Source organism: Excalfactoria chinensis, chromosome 1, assembly GCF_039878825.1.
Source record: "Excalfactoria chinensis isolate bCotChi1 chromosome 1, bCotChi1.hap2, whole genome shotgun sequence".
NCBI classification, from domain to species: Eukaryota; Metazoa; Chordata; class Aves; order Galliformes; family Phasianidae; genus Excalfactoria; species Excalfactoria chinensis.
Genome location: NC_092825.1, coordinates 52,720,652 through 52,733,917, shown reverse-complemented (window position 1 = coordinate 52,733,917; position 13,266 = coordinate 52,720,652). Strand labels below are relative to the sequence as shown.

Sequence of the window (13,266 nt, the reverse complement as noted above, 5' to 3'; positions counted from 1 at the left end):
AGAAAGTGAATAAATTTGTCTCCATTTCCTTTCTTTTATTAACTTTCTTCCAAAAAGAAAAAATAAAATAAAAATAAAGAAAAAAAAAAGAAAAATAGTTGTCTAGTTTATACAGAAAATAGAGAAAATACAAATTAAAAAATTAATTAATTTTAATTAATTAATTAATGGGACTGCATCTGAAATTCTGTATGATTTAAAAATGAATTCCCACTGCTCCTTTCAGGACAAGTTCCCCTTTGAAACTAACACCCTTTTCTCTCTGAAAAGCATATATAGACCATTTCCTGGCTTTTTACAGGGAAGACCAAGGGCAAAAGTATCATGGCAGAAAAATGGTTCTCCAATAGACAAGAACCAAATCAACATCCGCAACACTGAGAACGACACCATCATTTTTATCCGGAAGGCAGAAAGGAGCCACTCTGGAGAGTACGACATGAAAGTGGAAGTAGAGAATTTGGTGGATAAAGCTACGATAGATATTCAGATTGTTGGTATGTTTTGCAAAACAGAAGCACACACATGCCAGTGAAGCAGACTTTGGCCATTCCAAACTTATAGCTGTGAAAGCAGAGTAACCACTAGAGAACATCTTTTCTCTGCATTCAATTACTTGGCTATAGATTTGTAGTCTCTAAGTAAACCTTCCTACACAATGGCATGTGCTTGTTTGAACATGCCACACTTTTTTTTTTTCAGTTTTATTTTTCACTTTCTTTTTTATTTAGGATGGAAGCCTTTTCCTTTTGACTGGTATCCATAAACAGAAATGGTTTCATAGTAAGTTTGTCATAAGCGCAACACAGAAGAAATGCTAAATGTTGGAAGTACACGAAAACAGGAAAGAAAGATGAAAAAAATATTTACTTACAATTTTTACCACAGATTTATGTACATAATAGGCATAATAATATTTGACACTTCCTGTTTTAAGAACACACCTTCAACTACTTACCAGGTTTTCAAAATGTCATGCCTATCTACAATTATACCTTATAAACTATGTGTACCTTATAAACTATATTCACAAAGTGGCCCAGTCAGGTTTTTCATGATTCTGGCATTTTAACTTTGCAGCCTCAGCACACTTTGGCATATGCCTGTATAAGCAAGAGACGAAGTAAATGGAGAGCATATGTAGAAAAGAGACAAAAGAGACAAGGTGGAAGATGTGTGTAGGAAAGAGAGAGAAATATTATGAAAAATGACGACTGCCATATTTTCATTACAGATCGCCCGGGCCCACCAGAGGTTGTAACTATTGAGGATGTCTGGGGAGAGAATGTAAATTTATCATGGAAGCCACCAAAAGATGATGGCAATGCTGCCATTACTGGGTACACCATTCAAAAAGCAGACAAGAAGAGTATGGTAAGTAATAAGATGTTTAAAAGGCTGATGTACTCACAAAGCTCTTCTTCTTAAAAATGAAATTCTTAAATGAAAATCTGCAAGGTGTTACTAAAAATTCTAAGGATTTTCTGGCTCCAAAAGCCTTCGACATGAAAAGGCAATAATAAGCAAGATATTTTTATTATTTTCATTAAACTAACAAGAAATGTAAATTCCTTAAAAGAAAGACAGCAGTTGATTTCTTACGTTTAATGCTTATTACAAATTAAAACGCTGGAAGGCTGGGACAATATTTTGGGAGTCACATTATCTAAAGGAATCCTTTTGCCCACTCCCCAGAAAACTCAGCACGTTGACCTGCTTCATGTTCTGATCACTTCATTCCTCCTGTGGATCTGTTTCCCTTCCCATTCTTCAGTTTTAATCTGCTTTCAAATTGTAAGAGGAGATCTTCTTCCAGAAGAATAAATGTTCCCTGTCTTTGAGCTACTGTCAGAGAAAGCAGCAACAGCAGTGTCTAGGATCCAGAGTGTCATGGGTCATTCAGATCATGGTTCCTTCATATTCTCTGTGGTGATGAATTCTGCAATTCTGGCACAGCTGGCATTCCACAGCAAACAATTTTGCCAAAAGAAAGCTCCTTAGCAATAGGTCCTCAGAGGAGTACAGAAAACTCCACAGGTTACACGGGATGGCAGTCCATCGGTTTCTGAGAAATCTAAAATAAACTGACTCTTAAAGACAATCAACCATCAATCAAATCAAATTCCATTGCAAACTGTGGCACAGGAAAGTCAGCAAGAGTGTGTTAGAAAAAAAAGAAAAAACTCTGCCAAACAGAGTCAGGAAAAGCAAAAACATTGTTGTCATACTTTATTCAATGTTAACTTTATTTTACCATAAACCCTTTTTTTTAAATCTCAGTTTGCTAGTTAGTTGTTATGTGCTAGGATATAATTTGCATGTCCTATTATGGCTACAAGATCAAAGTGCTAAAATGCTCCTCCACACCTGAGTCTTTAAATATTTCTTTCGCCCCAGAGGAATCACCTGGTTGAAAGTATGCTCTTCACAAACATTCAACCTGTGGATGAGGGGGTGCATTATTGCATTGGCCCCTCGTGAGTATGTGTCACAGCTGAGGACTTTGATTTTCTCCCCAGACTGCAGTTTTCTTATCTGCAGCAGTACTAGTTCAGTCAGCAGTATAGAAGTGAAATGAAGGAGCTTGCCTCACCTCACACAGGATAACCTTTGTAATGTTGGGTTTCCCAAACAGAAACCTTTGGGCTAACAGAATGTAAGCATTCAATAGGATTCACTTTCCATTCAGCCTTTAATTCTCAGTAGTGAGCTCTGTGTATGCTCATTATCGCTCACATCAGATGGAATAATTAATTACTGTTTACTTCAGCACATTGCTCATCATTAACATTCCTTTAAAAGAAAATTGTACTACCCTAAGGTCGATGATCCTTCCAAGCAGCAGATGTGTGACAGGTGCAGTGCACAGCAGGGAAGCTTAGCCTCTGTGTTTGTATGTTTCAGGAATGGTTCACGGTAATCGAGCACTACCACCGCACCAGTGCCACCATTAATGAGCTCGTCATAGGAAACGAGTACTACTTCCGAGTCTTCGCTGAAAACATGTGTGGCCTCAGCGAGGATGCAACAATGACCAAAGAGAGTGCTTTGATTGCAAAAGATGGTTAGCTAATTAGCCTTTTCCTTATCAAAAGGGATGGGGTGCGTGCGGAGTCTGGAAGGCTATTAGATTTAAAAGCCATAGATGAGACACAGTGGATTGCTAGGACATTTCACATTAGGACTTTGTTGTTTGTCCACATAGCTTATAAGCCTTTTTTGTGGAGTGGGACATTTTTTCCATGTTCTGTCACTTACTGTGGTCAAACTGGATGTCAAACTCATATGACACCACTGGCATATCTAAGTCAACAGAAGTTGGAAGAGGAGCAAAGCAGTTGCTGTTAAGAGCTGTGAGTCATGGACTCTCTATGGAGACTCAGCTCCAGCTATGTGAGTGCTGTAGTACATTTCAGGGCTGATCCAACAAGTAAGCTTAGCCTCTTGCTTTACCTCTCTCGCAAATGAAGCTGGACAAACTGAATCTCTGTTATCAAAAGTCCTGATATTTCAGAAATTGACAGCTTGGAAGAGCAATGCAAACCTGAAAAATAATCAAGTGTCTCTTTATGGAAGGAAAATTCCACAGATTGATAGTTTAGCTGAAGAAAATAGAAGTTGGCTGGTTGTGTTTTTCTGAAGGGAGGGAATACATGACTGACATGATAAAGAGCACAGGCAATCTGTACAACCCACATGGACAGGCTGAAAGACTGGAAGTTGGGGGTAAATGGAATACACTCCACTAATAAAAAGAAAAGTGCATTTCTATTAGAAATGGGATCACAAATGATAACAGAGCTATAGGAACTGCTTTTCATTGCTACTTACTCAACTCTGTAATGAAAGTAAATGTCAGGCCTAAGCTGCACTGTAGCTAGTAAGGGAGCTTGGAGAAGGTCTCAGTGACACAAAGGTGTCTGTTTGAAGCCTGTGCAAAAGATGTCAGTCTGTCCAGCTGTCTTTATTTAATATACCATCTACTCGTGAAACAAAGAGAAGCTCTCAGTCCTCTATATCAAAAGGGCAATTGTCAATTCCCAAGTCCCCTTCCAGCCTCCCTGACTATTGAAATTACTTCACCAGACTGATTCTTAAACCAGCGCAGATCAGAAAAGATGCAGATTCTTTGTAACTTTTTAAGATGTTTGGGTATTTAGTTATACTACAACACTAGTCTTCCTTAATGCCTTGTTTTCTTTTTATAGGCAAAGTCTACAAATGCCCAATTTACGATGACTTCGACTTCACAGAAAGACCACTGTTTACTCAGCCTCTAGTTAACACGTTTGCTGTAGCTGGTTACAATGCTACTTTGAACTGCAGCGTTCGGGGCAACCCCAAGGTACAGCACAGCAGAGTCAGTTAACACATGAGAAAGTTTAACCCAACAACAAAAACTGTAATACAATTGTTACTATACAAAGCCGGCTGAAGAGAAAAGAGGGGTGTGGGCTTTAAAGCACACAAAAAGGACCTATGCCTACTTACTGACAATCCCCAGATGAAACAGGGAAAGGGCAAAACCTCAGGGAAAGGTGGGGTTATGCAGAGACCTGCACTGACAGTAAAGGTTGTTATTAAAGTGAAGCCATAAGTGTTCTACAGAAAGGTCATAATGATTTTAGTAAGTGCAATGTGGGAATGCTCTGGGAATGCATAAATTCTCAGTTCCACTGCATCTTCCAATTTGAGTTACGTATTAATGAGATTTATTTTCTGCCATGAAAATTGAATCTATTAAAATGGGAACTCTGGGGAGTTTAAGAACATGTTCACTTTCCAGCAGCTTGTGGCTGTTCTTTCTGAAAATTGCTGTTAAAACATGCTTTCCATTCTGATTCAGAGAAACTGGATATCAAAAGATAAGGCTGAGGTGTCTGCTGTTATACAAAACAGCATCTTATATCGATAACAAGTTTATATTTATGACTTTAATTACATGATAGGAACTGCATTGAACAACTCAGAAACAGGGGCATGATGTAGCCCGTGTTAATGTTTAGGTTAATGGTTAGCTTCGATCTCTTTTTTATCTACTTTGTACCATTTCTGAATTACTCAGCATTAACAGAACATCACAAGCAGTGGTAAAACATTTCCATTTGTAGGTCTGTGCATATGGGTCTTCTTTTGTTTCTACCACAGCCCAAAATAACCTGGCTGAAAAACAAGGTTGCTATAATGAATGACCCAAGGTACCGAATGTTCGGCAACCAAGGTGTCTGTACCTTGGAGATCCGCAAACCCAGTCCATATGATGGAGGCACTTACACTTGCAGAGCAGTCAATGAACTTGGAGAGGCAGAAGTTGATTGCAAACTGGAAGTAAAAGGTAAGTGCTTTAATTCATTGCAAATGCACTGTTTGAACACCGTTTACACAGGAGACAAAAGTATGCAAGGCAAAAGCAAAAGGGAGATTAAACAGGTTTTTAGTTTTCCCAGATGAAAGTAACTTGGTGTTAGTACAAAATAAACTATGTTGGCAGCATCGTTTCTCTTTGAGGGCTGTGTCTTTTTCTTCTCCTTAGCCCCACTTCACACATTCAGTATCTGCAAGGACTCTTTCACAGTAGTAGAACATAAGTCTCAAAGCTCTGCGGCTTACCTGGTAAACTCTAATAAGATTCAGCCATGGAACTTGTTGAGAAAATGTTTAAAAAATCATCCTGAATAGGATACAGGTCTCTGAACAAAGTGGAAAGGAGAGAAGAAGAGAAGGGAGAAACATTAATTCACGGCTGATATTGGCTGCTTTAGAATGGCATATTAAACAAAACATTTCCAAGGAAAGCTTGTTAATGTAGTTTGTTAGCAAAATCACATAGCAACACAGGTACCATTGACAAGAACACAAGCTAGCTGATACAATTGATGAATATTCTTTAGGAGAAAGGTATTTAGATGTTACTTTGCAAATACAGGGAAAGGGGAAAAGCATTTTAGCATTGACTGGGACACCCGGAATGACAAAAGGATTTGGATTGGATTACCTACTAGTTAATTTTTCTGAAAATTGTACTTTCTGAACATTACTCCCTGGCAACAGATGTGGTCATATTTAACTGCATTAACTTTCACAAAAACTTTTGCTTTAACCATGAAATAAGCATTTCTGAAGAAATAAATGTGAAGCTGTAAGTAAGGAAAGCTGCCTAAACAGAGCCAATAGGAAGTGTTTAAGTCAGAAGTCTAGAGGAAATGTAGGCTAAGTATGGTCTAATTTTATTACTGCTATCATGCTTGTCTAGAAAGAAAACTATACTACTTAATATCCTCAAGCTTTGTATTGTGTTGTTTTTAGATTTCACTTTCCCCTTTCTGTTTTCTGATGCATCTTGTCCCACAGCTCAAATCTGCTAGCAAGAAGCCACTGCAATAGTTAGCCTATGAAGCTGAATATTGAACTAGTATAATGAAAGTATGCATAATATCATGTTTCTTAACTGTCATGATTAATTTTTATGTTGTTGTTTAAAAGGTAATGTCCTTGAACTGGATATATGAATCATTTCCATAAATTTCTATTTCATAGTACAGGAGAAGACCTCATCACCTGGGAAGGTTGCTTCATCTATTTTTTATACTCACATATATTCATCTGTTTTTTTTTATACAGCAGGCAAAGGCCAGGTTAATCTGTTATTCCATCAAACTTTCTAAGTCCCCAGGCCTTCACATCCTTAAAAGAGATAAAAACTGCCTTTGATCAGTACTGACAGAAATTTGTTTGCTATTGCACATTTATGTATTGATACTTGAAATAGGTTGGAAATGGTTTGATACTTTTCTAGTTGAAGAAAAGCAATTTATCTAGGGAGGAAAAAAGTTATAGTTCTGTTCACTAAGTTAGGTTAGTAGATACATTATGTCCCTGAGGATCTTTGCTGAGGAATATCTATCTAATGTTCCAATGTCCAGTTTTCTGAGTAGCATCCTGAAATAGAGCACAAAGTCCATTATGTCTGAATGCTTCCAGGTCTTTTCCAGCTGCAGCTGATTCTTTCCACAATGGTTGAATTAAAAATGATATAAAAATCCACATATTTATGCACATGGCATCTTACACTTAGGGAAGATAACACTGAGAATAGTGAAGAACTAGAACAGCAGAGGTTGTAGAACCTTTGGTACCATTAGACAGAGGAATGACAGCAGTAAAATCTAATGTTGGGCTATGGTATGCACTAAATGATATCTCAAGATTGCTTCTAGTTCTGGGATTTTAAGTTACTTCTTAACATTGCCAACAAACCCTAGCACCTCAGTCAAATTCAAGCATCCCTCTGATCATCCATCTCAAAGGAAATCTTGGATAGATGCTTGGGTTTGGGACATCATGTCCTGAGGGCTGTAGTAATCATCCTGCCAGCTGGTTGCAGCGCATCCTGCTGCCTCACTTGCTCTGATGCCCTATCTTGGGATTGTCATTCAGTCCATCTACATTAGGTCCAACAGTTGCTAAGCAAGAATGAGAATGTAAGAATACTCTCTTTAGTCAAGATTCAGTCTATCCTTCTCACTTTTTTTTAATAAACTCTCCCACACTCACTGACTGCAGTGTCAGTAGCACAGACACTTCTAGAATCATAAATACCTTTTTTTTTTTTTCCTCAAATAATTAATATTTCTCTTTAAAAGATTAGCTGAAAAAGTAGAATACTACTCCACAGACATCTTACTCAGAGCATCTGATTTTACAGTGTTTTGGGTTTGCATCAAACCTGAAAGAAATCCTGAAAAATGCAGTCCATTAAGCATCCCATCTGGCCCGCATGCTGTTTCTTTCCCCTTAGCTACATGACAGATTCCTTCATTAACACAAAGCTCCTAGTTAATGGGGTGCTTCAGAGCCCAACCTCATACCATCACCTGGTGCAGCCCCACTCCTTCCTACCATGCCTGCGTGGCCAGTGTTTCCTTCCCAGCACTGTGGGAAGGGCTGTGAGTCCTTGCCCTCACTGAGATCCCTCTATGCATGCTGGCAGGTCTATTGGCCACTGTTTTAAGCCTCTTGACTTCAGTCTGTAGGGTTTAGACTCCGAACATCTGTTGCAAGGTTTCAGTGCTGATGCTCTTAGCATGACTGGCAGTTTGACTGACGAATTCAAAGGGAATAGGATTAAGCAAAGACAGCAGCTGTAGCTTGACAAACCAGCACAGGCCTGGGGTTTGCTATATGACACAGACAAATTCAACAAGTATTAAATGACTAGAACATAAAAACATAATTGAACCTTATTTCAGCCTTCTATTGACTTATGTGTTGAACTCACATTCTCTTAAGTTTCCCAGCTTGTCTGTTCATTTAGAAGGGTTCTTCGGATGACTGCACTTCAAAATGACGCACAGAACTATGGATTCTGGATTGCTAGAAATGCATTGCAGTGTGTTGGGATATGTGTGTGTGCATGTGTACGTTTCTATGTCTTTAAACTGGTGTGACTTTAGTCAAGAAAGTAATGATTGGGGTATGAATCTGTAATGTCGAGATGCAGTTGAATATTGCCTGACCAAGATCACAGGATCAAGGCTATGCTACGTATCTGGTGAATGTATGAGCTACAGTGGTATTATTGGAGACATTAGCATAGTAAGGCATGCTAAAGAGCGCTGTGCCATGCAAGAGTATGTATTACAGTAATTGCATTTTCTTCATAATGGAGAGAAGAATCTCTAGCCAACTATTCTGACAAGCTGGAAATCTGAAGATCATCATGCGTGTATATATGCTCAATTTGAGGAATGCCATGGAAGAATTACAGACAGAACAGTCTAGGATTCAGTTTTGCATAGTGTTTGAACAACAGAGCAGCCATGAGTGGTATGGTTGGACCAGATGGTCTTAGAGGTCTTTTCCAACCTTAATGATTCCATGAACCCATGAGTGTATGAATACTCTGATTGTGAATGTTATCAATATGATACAATTTTCTACTTCTCAAGCCATTTACAGTATTTGAGGTGACAAATCTAAATTTCTACTTGCTACTAAATTTATTGCCCATTTTCTGAAAAAGGAATGGTGGTAATTATGATAATTATGATCACCGATAATAATAATAAATAAAAATAATAAATCCATATTTATCTTCAAAAGAAGATCCCAAGCTTACTGAGATCATTTCAGAGAGGCACTGCTTCACTCTTTTCAGTTTTGCTGAGTGAACTTAAAGAAGGATGCTCAGAGAGCTGCTCTGTAGGACTGCATATCCAATCTTTTTTATGAATATAACTGTGCTGAAAAAGATCACGTAGTACAGCTTAGGAACAAGAATACCTCTATTTTCAGAGATGACGCAGGCACAGAATATCTTGATTTATTTTTCATACCCGTTTTCCTAAGCAAAATTTAAAAAAATAAAATAAAATAAAGTCAATAAATTTGTATTCTAAATATGTTGATGTAGATCCTTAAATATGGCTTTATATCTCTATTTATGTAAGGAAATGATTTTGCATCAGCTTCAGTGAGGTCAAGGAAAAAAATCAGATAGAGCACTGTGCTTCTTTTCATCATGAAACGTGTTTTTAGCCTACGTCTGTCTTAAGGGTGAAATGAAGATCATTGTTCATTCTGATCAGTTGATGGTAACAAAGACGCTGTGTGAAAAAATATAATAAAAATATGAAAATGTGGTGTTAAAATCGACTTGGAAGAATTTCAAATGCGAATAAATACCACTATAAATATTCTAATTCTGCAGTGATATATCAAGGAGTAATTAATCCAGGAGAACCAATCATCATGGCGGGGAATAAGCAGGTTTCTAATGAGTATAATCCTCTGGCCATTCCATTTCATTCCCTTCCTCTCTTTTCACACTGAAACGTATTTTCTGCATGCAAAGTGTGTATTTATTTGCTTTTTTAGATTAAACTAGCTGGTGTCTCATGGCATACTAAGTCTATGCCCCATGAGCAAAGAAGGCCAAATTAATCAAGAATGTAGGAAATTAACAGCACAGATACAAAAGTTTTATCCATGCTTCCACTGTGTCACCAAGAATAAAGTTCCTCATATAAGAAGAATTAATTTAGTAACTGTGCCTACCATTGACCCGAACACTTAGACCTTTCCAGGGGACAGAATTTTGTATCTCAGCAACTAGATGAGTTCAGTTTGTAGAACTACTGAAATAACAGAAGCATCATGGAGCCATTTGCTGCGCTTGAAATGCATTCTTTATTACAGATTAGCTTTTGATTAGCGCTCTGAATGATAATCCGTGCCTGAATTTGCGCAACAGGATCCAGGGATAAAATCCTGATCCAGTTGAAATCAGCTGAAATTTTATACTTTCAATAATGTGAAATTTAATTCTATTGACAGCTTCCTTTAAACGTGGATTGATTGGAATTACAATGGTGGAGAATGCAGCCCTTTCCATAGAAACGTGTTTCCTTGCAAACTTGCCCAAATCCAGAATATCGGCAGAGCAGTTTTAAGATGCCCATAAAGCACTTTCCAGTATTTCATACATCTGAATGCATAATTTCAAAACTAAAACAAGTTAAGAACTCAAGCTATACAATATTCCTGTAGCATTTGAAATATTAAGGTATTTTTTTTAAATGACTGCAAAAGGTACGAATTTGAGTGTTTTTATAGGGACATAAATATGGACATTTTATATAGTCAAACTGTTTCATTAAAGGTAAGGGCTCCAATGGAGCCAATTGCATGCTGTAATTAATGTAAATGCAGGTATGTGACAAAGTACATATTTTAGTTCACAGGTACGTAATTAGTCTGTACTTGATTATTTTGCCTTACAGAGTTTCAACATATATATATATGTTTCAGTGTTACGTGTGTGCTTTTTTTCCCTGGTGGAAAATACAATATATATATATGTGTTAGCTTCTTTGAAGCTACGTTTGGAAACTTTTACAATAAATATCAGTCGCGTAATTTGGTTCCAATCTATACTGTAGACTAATGACAGAATTTATAGTTAATTGTAGGTATTAATATAGCTTTTACACATTACTGATAATTTTGAAGTGAAACTGGATCCCCACCTTTTACTCTCCATGTGTTTCTATTCCCATATGTTTTACAAGACTAAGGATTAAAACATCATCTTGAAATAATTGTAAGCATAATTTCACTCAACGTTTTCTCTCTACTTTTGTGTTTGCATTAAATTGTTACTTCTCTTTCTCTCTCTCCCTTAGTTACAGAATAAGGATTTTTGAATGTATATTGTCATCTAAGGTAAGCTTTCATATGGTACTTGCATATGAAGCTTATGTCTGTTTACACGTCATACAACGTCTGCCTAGTATGGCATGATTTTCATTATGTTTTTTAATGAAAATGGTTTTTGAAATGAGTAGCATGATGGTCTCAGTGCCTATAAAGCTCCATTTTTAAAATAACTGCTTGCTACAGTGATCCCTGTTAGTGCCTCCTCCCACTGTTTTCTAATAGTGCATGTTCCAGTGGAATTTACCACAAGCACGACGTAGCAGAAACAACAAGCATGAATAAAACACATTTTGCATTTATAGTCAGTTATTTTCACGTAGGAATATGGCTCTACATAAATGAAATATTTATTCGGCACTTGATTTAATTTACAAATGAATGATTCTTATCAAAATTTGCACTACATGAGTTGAAAAGAATGCTAAAAAGCATGCATCTTTTTGTCTGCATTGTGCATCCACCTAAGGTCGGGAACAAAGAGTTCTGCAGCAATGCAAGTGTTAAACAAGACAGTTCAGTCTATAATCACTAGAAACTAATAGCACCTTAACTGGATAATCCTTGTGTCGATAAAGGATATCAGTTCTTAAACTGTGCGCTCGGGATAAACGTTGTATGTAAGTATCGTCTCGGTTGCACTTAGCTGAAGCATTCGGAGACAGTGATCTCTTCATCCTGACAATGTACTTTTGCTTTAAAACCTTTGGTGCGTTCCAGAAAAAGCTGGGAAGGTAAGTGCTGTTATCAGCGGGTGATTTGGCAGCTCACAGAGCAGGGCATCTGTGCAGAACAACACGAGGAAGATCGGTGTTATGTAGCACTTTACCACAAATGCCACCCTTCCCCTTGTGTAAGGACAGCCTCCCGTGTTCTAGCAAAATACTTATCTTCTTTCCATTACTCATTCCAATTGAAATTAACAGAAGTACCCACGGATTTTGTTTCTTCTATAGATTTCCATGGCTTTTCTTTTTTTTTTTTTTTTTTTTCTCCAACAGAATGAGATTTCAGTTCTAACTAGGGCAGCTTGCATTCAATCACTGATACTTCAGTGCGATCTGGGATGCCCAAGCTGGTGCGTTAAACACTTCACACAACTTTTTTGGGGCACCGAAAGGAATATTTTGTCTTGGATTCCTAAATTATTCGACCTACTCCAAGAACTTTTTGCCCATGCCCTTTAGTGCAACTTATGAAGAGCGGAGCAGCCCCAGCTGTAAGCAGAGCTTTCATGGAGCGGGCAGCTGAAGGCGCGGTGATTTCATGTTCTTCACTCAGAACTGAATCCAAAATAATTCTTCATACATCCCCAGGAGATAAACGCTTTGACTGCATTCAGATACCTCTGGAGTCTGTATTTCAGTCAGCCCCTCTATCTAAAATCTTGTTTTTTTCTGTACACACACACACACACACACACACATACATATATATTATACATGCCACACCAGGTGTTACTTTCAAGCAGTGAGGTGAATATTTTGCTAAATACATACAGACCAACACAAGACCCAATTCCGGAATAATACAGACGTCTCTGCATGTTTTCCACAACTCTTTGGCGCCGGGTGTTTTCTCTGTTCTGCACTGACTTCCATCTCCAAGTGCTTTGCACCCAGCCTGATGGAAATCCAGGAGGGTTACTTGCTAATCATACAACACTGCATGGGGTGAGATAAATGACCGTATATATGACTTAGCAGCAAACAGAAATGCAATTCATCCTGAGCAAGGGAACGGGAAGTTTCTATGCAGTACAGAGATTAAATAATGGTTAATTCTTGTGCTGAACTTTTGAACGGGGATGAATTTTATCCTACCTTGAAATCAAATACTTGGTAGGGACTGACTAAATCTTTGCCTCTTATAAGGCAGTAACTAACGGCACAAACATATTCATCGCTCCAGGGTTTTGGAACCTGAAAATTGTCTTGTCCCTTGCTTGTAGGTGGGCTTTCGTTCTTCAAACTGTTAATGGATGGAGTGCCTCCGCATATCATTGATTCATATATGCGCGAAGTACAGGCAGACAAAACTGAGGGGAAGTGA

The 13,266-nt window shown here is 37.9% G+C and overlaps 1 protein-coding gene across 1 annotated transcript in view; it reads left to right on the top strand.

Moving 5' to 3' along the window:
* MYBPC1 (myosin binding protein C1) overlaps positions 1-13,266 on the top strand; it is a 55,962-nt gene extending 42,696 nt beyond the window's left edge. Inside the window, exons 27-32 of the mRNA XM_072331741.1 lie at positions 302-497; positions 1,235-1,374; positions 2,905-3,064; positions 4,209-4,345; positions 5,149-5,335; positions 13,166-13,266. Of these exons, the coding sequence (XP_072187842.1) occupies positions 302-497; positions 1,235-1,374; positions 2,905-3,064; positions 4,209-4,345; positions 5,149-5,335; positions 13,166-13,266 (921 nt within the window). The remainder of the gene's footprint in view (positions 1-301; positions 498-1,234; positions 1,375-2,904; positions 3,065-4,208; positions 4,346-5,148; positions 5,336-13,165) is intronic.